The 6000-nt window shown below is 40.9% G+C and overlaps 1 protein-coding gene across 2 annotated transcripts in view; it reads right to left on the bottom strand.

Annotated features, from left to right (window-relative positions):
* Positions 1-6000, bottom strand: part of LOC101745187 (paired box protein Pax-6) — an 81971-nt gene continuing 75971 nt past the window's right edge. Inside the window, exons 8-10 of one of the 2 annotated variants that reach the window (XM_062672018.1) lie at positions 5083-5249; positions 3130-3314; positions 1-2406 (exon numbers count right to left, since the gene is read on the bottom strand). In XM_062672018.1, the coding sequence (XP_062528002.1) occupies positions 2318-2406; positions 3130-3314; positions 5083-5249 (441 nt within the window). In that variant the 3' untranslated portion in view covers positions 1-2317. Of the gene's footprint in view, positions 2407-3129; positions 3315-5082; positions 5277-6000 lie in introns of both variants that reach the window. The other variant, XM_021348736.3, reaches the window with a different exon arrangement.

Here is a 6000-nt window from a genome sequence, read left to right as displayed (position 1 = left end):
TTCCAATCAAAAATGTATTTTTATTATTTTAAAACTCACAAATTATTCACATTTTGTTTTAACATTTACATGATTACACATTATAACTAATATTAAATTCGAAATGAATATCTCATTGACTTAAGAAATAATCTTAATTAACGTATGTCACCAATGAATTATGTTAAATCTTAATTAAGCCTTTTGTTTTTAAATCTATTTAATTTGAAGTAAAAACCCTAAGATGTTTTTATAACGTAAAAACTATACAATTACCAGTTAGTTACATTAGAACGACAAACATACACGTCAACATATGAATACGTAAAGTTTTATATACATCTTAGTACTAGTAAGCCCTGTCTTTTCATACAATACTTTAAATTTTCAAAAAGCATTTGCACAATTTCGCGAAATTACAATTTTAGGCGTTACAAGATTACACATTTTGTTTGAGTAAAAACAAAAATTGGAATACATTTGATTGACCCGTGAATAATCGAGATTGTATTGATAAAATATGATTAACGTAAATTATGATTGGGACCAAAATTTGGTCTCATCTCCAGAAAAGAGGACTCGATGGAGAGACTGGTAGTTTAGGGCCGAATTCAAGGAAAGAGATCACGCGGCCGATTACTAACCCGCTGGACTGCCCTAACAAAGAAGGCAACAGTGTCCATGGTCCAATCTCGAAAGTCTTCCAATCGCCAGATCTGGAAGAGCATCGCTAGGAAGGAATCCTGGGGAATATGATCGACCTAACAAATGCTTCTGCGTGTACATCGTCCGCTTAACCACCACCAATCTGAAAAGTGTCCGCTAAGAAGAAAAAAATATGATTGAGAGCATCCAATCAGCATACATCATAAACTAATCTCAATAACTTGTACTGATTAACTTGAAACAACAAAGGTACCAGTGCCTTAGTTCTAAATTCAACTAATATTATAACATAGCAAAATAATGTTAAATCGTAACTATAAATATTACAAATATTTTCATTCGAATGTACACTGACACAACATTATATGTGTATCGTATTGAAAGAAAAAAAATGTATGCAATTAAAATATCCTATTTAATAATATGTTTTGAGCCTAATTTTGTGCTCTTTTGTTTGTCAACTAATAGATATGTTGATTCCTTTAATCTTCTTACTACATTTAAGTTCTATTCATTAAAAAAAAAGAATTGGGTGATTAATCTAAAAAGTGTTATTTGAGCTTTTAAGAACTTTATATTGTGTTCTACACATTGGTATGTTTGGCTTTGAGACTAATATTGTGCAGTAAATTCCTGATGGATTAGGTAGTTTTAGCTTCCTCATCAACATACAATCTGAATGTATTGTAATGGTGTGCTGTAAGTTCCTGGTGTTGGGATTAGGTTGTTTTAGTTTTCTCATCAACATACAATCTGAAGGTACGGTAATAACTTTTTTAATTAAACCTATTTTTACGGTTAATTGGTCTTTATTAGTTTAGTTAGTGACCACGAAAACTTTAAAGTATTCGTAATGTCAGAATCAATACAATGACAATAAAAAAGCGAGTTTTAACCGTAAAATTAGTTTTAATCATGTATAAAGCTCGCGAAAACTGAAGGGAAATATACTATAATCTGTTTTATTTAGTTGTCTCACTAAGTGATGTTGAAAAATATACTGTATTTTAATACGAAGAGGGTGTATTTTTTTATAACATATATACATACAAAATTAAATTTCAATTATAAGAGATACATTAAAACTTATTATGCTTAAAGGAGTCTTTGTGTGAGAGATCACAGAATAGACTTGAGTTCATGAAGCCTCCACCGATGAAAAGTTTTGAGAGAAAGTTTGTACCTAATTTATAGTTTTTCTGGTATACGTAACGTGACCATGAATTTTTTTTGTCAAAGCGGGACATCTGCGGAATTATATAATGATAAAAATTATTTAGTATTTTACAAGTATTTTCTTGTAGAAGATAGAATAACATAAAAGAATCAAAGCACTGAACACAAAATTGTTACTACTCTATGTAATAGTCTGCTTTGTTAACTCTGCTCTGTGTAATAGCCTCTTTTGTTAAATTAGCCCATTTAAACACTTATAGCTCTATGTTGAATTGAAAAATAAATTTAACGTTTTGTTCTGTTTGCAAAAGCGGAACTATGTCGGCCTCACTGGGGACAGCGGGACAGAATGCCCGAAAGCGGGACTGTCCTGGCCAAATCGGGACGTATGGTCACATTAGGTATACGCAGTAAAAATGATTTTTACGTCGAGTTTGATGGAATGTTAATTTTTTTTATTGAGATTCTGCAGAAAATGAGGCTAGTTCCACCAGGGTCACTGTAGCCGCGACCAGTACTGCTGCGTGTCCTGCCCGGGTACGGTGAGCGGAACTGATACTCCAGCACCAAGTAGACCGCCCAGCTCTGAGAAGTCAAATTGAAATTATATAATTGAAATTTTTTTTACTGGTGGTAGGACGTTATGTGAGTCTGCACGGGTAGGTACCACCACCGCACCTATTTCTGCCGTGAAGCAGTAATGCGTTTCGGCTTGAAGGGTGGGGCAGCCGTTGTAACTATACTGAGACTTTACAACTTATATCTCAAGGTGGATGGCGCATTTACGTTGTAAATGTTTATGGGCTCCAGTAACCACTGAACACCAGGTGGGCTGTGAGCTCGTCCACCCAACTAAGCAATGAAAAAAAATCGGTTGTCTGTAAAGTCGGTTTACTGACAATAGTTGAACGTGACAACGTCAAAAGAAAATACTGATGGAATGGTTTCATTTTTCAATTATCGCAATTATCGTTGCTATAAACAATTGACACCGCATTCACTTTTCACTGAACTTCATACTTGACGAAAACATGTAAATGTATTATTGTATAGCAGCTGTCCATGCGGATGCATCGCTCACTCAAGTAGGAGAGACAGATGTCGAACGCTGCCGAACGCGGAGGTCGATTGTGCCTCTTTGTCGCTCGTTGCGCGCTCTCGCTTGCACTTCAAGCCTTAAATGGAACGTCTCAGAGCGAGGTAACGCCGCATGAGTCATGTTTTTTCGTGCGTGCAGCCGGCTCCATCGAATTATAAGACGTTGTCAGGTCAAAAAAAAAAAAAAAAATGTGTGCGCTTTGAAAATACCTGGTGGAGGAGAAGCAGGCTCGTGCTGGTATCCGTGGTTGACGTACGGGTGTGCCGGCTGCCGGTACCCGAGCTCGTAGCGCGGGTACCCCAGGAATCCTCCCTTGCAGAGATCGGAGTCGGCGCCTTCGCACACCGCCGACTCTGAGACCATACCTCCTCCGTAGCCCATGGGAGTCAGCGGGCTGTGGATATTCAAAATTATTGTTTTTTATTTAGGGACATTTACACCCCGTATGTATCTACAGCCTATACATATACGTAAAAGGTAATATTAAAGGCTTCGTCAAACAGAACGCGTACTTAGCGCTGCGTTTTAACGTCACGCTTTTTTCATGTCACACAAATTGACTAGATGAGCCCAACGCTCCTTGACGCAGCGTAACATCCGCCAAATCATAGTGCCTTTCGATAGCAGTCTGAAAATTTAAAAGTATTAAGATGTCGAGTGATTCAGATGTGGCAGTGTATAAGCATGGGTATTTTCTAACTAATTCTATCAATTTTTCGGGCATTATCCAGTATTTTAATACACATTCACTCGGACGCTAAAATAAAATTTGTAAAAAATTACAACGCCTGACGTCAAAAGCGTTGCGTACTGCTAGCGCTCTGTTTGACAGTATATTACCATAGTAGTACAATACATTTCGGCGTCATAGCGCGCCGTCAGTTTTGCGCTCTGACGCGCGCTTAGTACGCGTTCTGTTTGACGAAGCCTTAAATGTTGGGACAGTAAGGTTCGCCGCACACGGGCCACTAGCCACATCCACAATCGCAGTCACTTGAAGCTAGAAGCGGCTACAACAGAGGCTGACGCGCGAGATAGCCACTTGTGGTCCATGTTGGACACTCGCGGTTGGTGGTCGCTATTTTTTTAACGCGTGCTTGCAGTATTATAATGGACTCCGGCGATAGAATGAAGAGAGAGGGGTGGGGAGTCGCGCGAGTGGCTTGTGTTGGCGTTTTGTGGTCACTGATTAGTATAATAGTTACCTACGTAACATGAGGGGAGTCGCGCGAGAAGCTTGTGTCGGCGTTTTGTGGTCATATATTAGTATAATAGTTATCTACGTAACTTGTGGCCGAGCCGACCACTAGAGGCAAACATTGGCGATTTGTGGCGTGTGGCGACCACCGGCGTCTATAATGTGCGGCAGCACTTAAGTGCAATGTTAACATAACCTACATAGCTCAAAAGTTTCTAAGTTAGTTTGGCTACCGCATTACAGCTAAAGAGCGCAGGGTTAGTATCTAGGTTTCCATTGCAAAGGTGCTGTATGATTTTTTTTGCTTCTGAATGGACGAGCCTACGGCCCTATCTGATTTTAAGTGGTTACTGGAGCCCATAGACATCTACAACGTAAATGCTGCCCCCTATCTTGAGATATGAGTTCTAAAGTCTCAGTTTTTACAGTAAAGTACAATAGAAGTTTCACCTTTCAAACCGAAACGCATTACTGCTTCCCGGCTTCCCAGGGTGGTGGTACCTACCCGTGCGGACTCACAAGTCGTCCTACCACCACTAATAACCGTATAGGTTCATCCTATTGTCTATTTCTGTAGAAAGTCCATCGTCAAATCAGATTGAAGCTTCGAACTCATGTTTCAAGGCGACGACAGTAGGTATGTATACACATTGTGGTATCTAATGTGACCTACACACGATCCTAAAATCAGTTGCGATATCGGGACAGTGGTGGGGAGGATTCTAAATCGTACCCTAAATCGCCTCCTGTTTAGGCAAATTGTAACCCGATTTTTATTGTTTACCCTAAACTCTAAAATCGCTTCAGGCGAGCTCACGATTTAGGGACCATTGCCGTCCCGATATCGCCACTGATTTTAGGGTCGTGTGTAAGCCGCAGGATCTATCTCATAGACCGTTCGTTAGTTCTTTGAACGAGGGCTAGTGTCATTCTCTACACTGAAAAAAGTAATGATTGCAGTGACCTGTAGGCGTCCACGTTGAGCGCGGGCTGGTACGGCTGGTGCGGGTGTGCAGGGTGCGCGGGGTGCGCGGGTTGCACGTGCGCGGGCGGCGAGGGGTGCGCGGGGGGCGGCTGGTACCCGCACTCGGGGCTGCGGCGCTGCGACCGGATCTTCTCCTCGCGCCTCCACTTCGCGCGACGATTCGAGAACCACACCTTAAGGTCGGGTTAGGTTAACACAAAGCGCGGCAGCTACGCGCCTTCCACTAACAGCATGCAACGCGCTTTAAGCCTTATCCAGTTTGATATATCCAGATTTACTGGTGGTAGGACCTCTTGTGAGTCCGCACGGGTAGGCGCCACCACCCTGCCTATTTCTGCCGTGAAGCAGTAATGCGTTTCGGTTTGAAGGGTGGGGTAGCCGTTGTAACTATACTGAGATCTTAGAACTTATATCACAAGTTGGGTGGCGCATTTGCGTTGTAGATGTCTATGGGCTCCAGTAACCACTTAACACCAGGTGGGCTGCGAGCTCGTCGACCCATGTAAGCAATAAAAAAAAAGGGTTATGTTCCCCCATCTTACTTTAAAGCGCATTAATAGTTTTCATCGCCACTCTGAACAGTTGCATGATATTAAGTCTGAACTTAAGGGCAGACTTAATATAATATAATTTATAAGCAAATATGGATACTTCCTTTGTATTTTGAAATAAACAAATTAGTAAAACTCGATTTATTTCCGTGGATAATTTGTGTAGAATCATATCTTTTTTTCCCTATCTATGATGATAGCCTTAAGAGGCTATATCGGCGTTAACGGACAAGTAGGTGAGCTCACGGAGCTCAAGCCTGACGAATTTGCTAACACTGATCCTAGCAAGTGCAGAATCTACCACCAGATCGGAAACGCGACCCACTGAGAAGATCCGGCGAGAAAG

Source organism: Bombyx mori, chromosome 14 (genome assembly GCF_030269925.1).
Source record: "Bombyx mori chromosome 14, ASM3026992v2".
NCBI lineage: Eukaryota > Metazoa > Arthropoda > Insecta > Lepidoptera > Bombycidae > Bombyx > Bombyx mori.
This window is presented reverse-complemented; position numbering and strand designations above follow the sequence as displayed.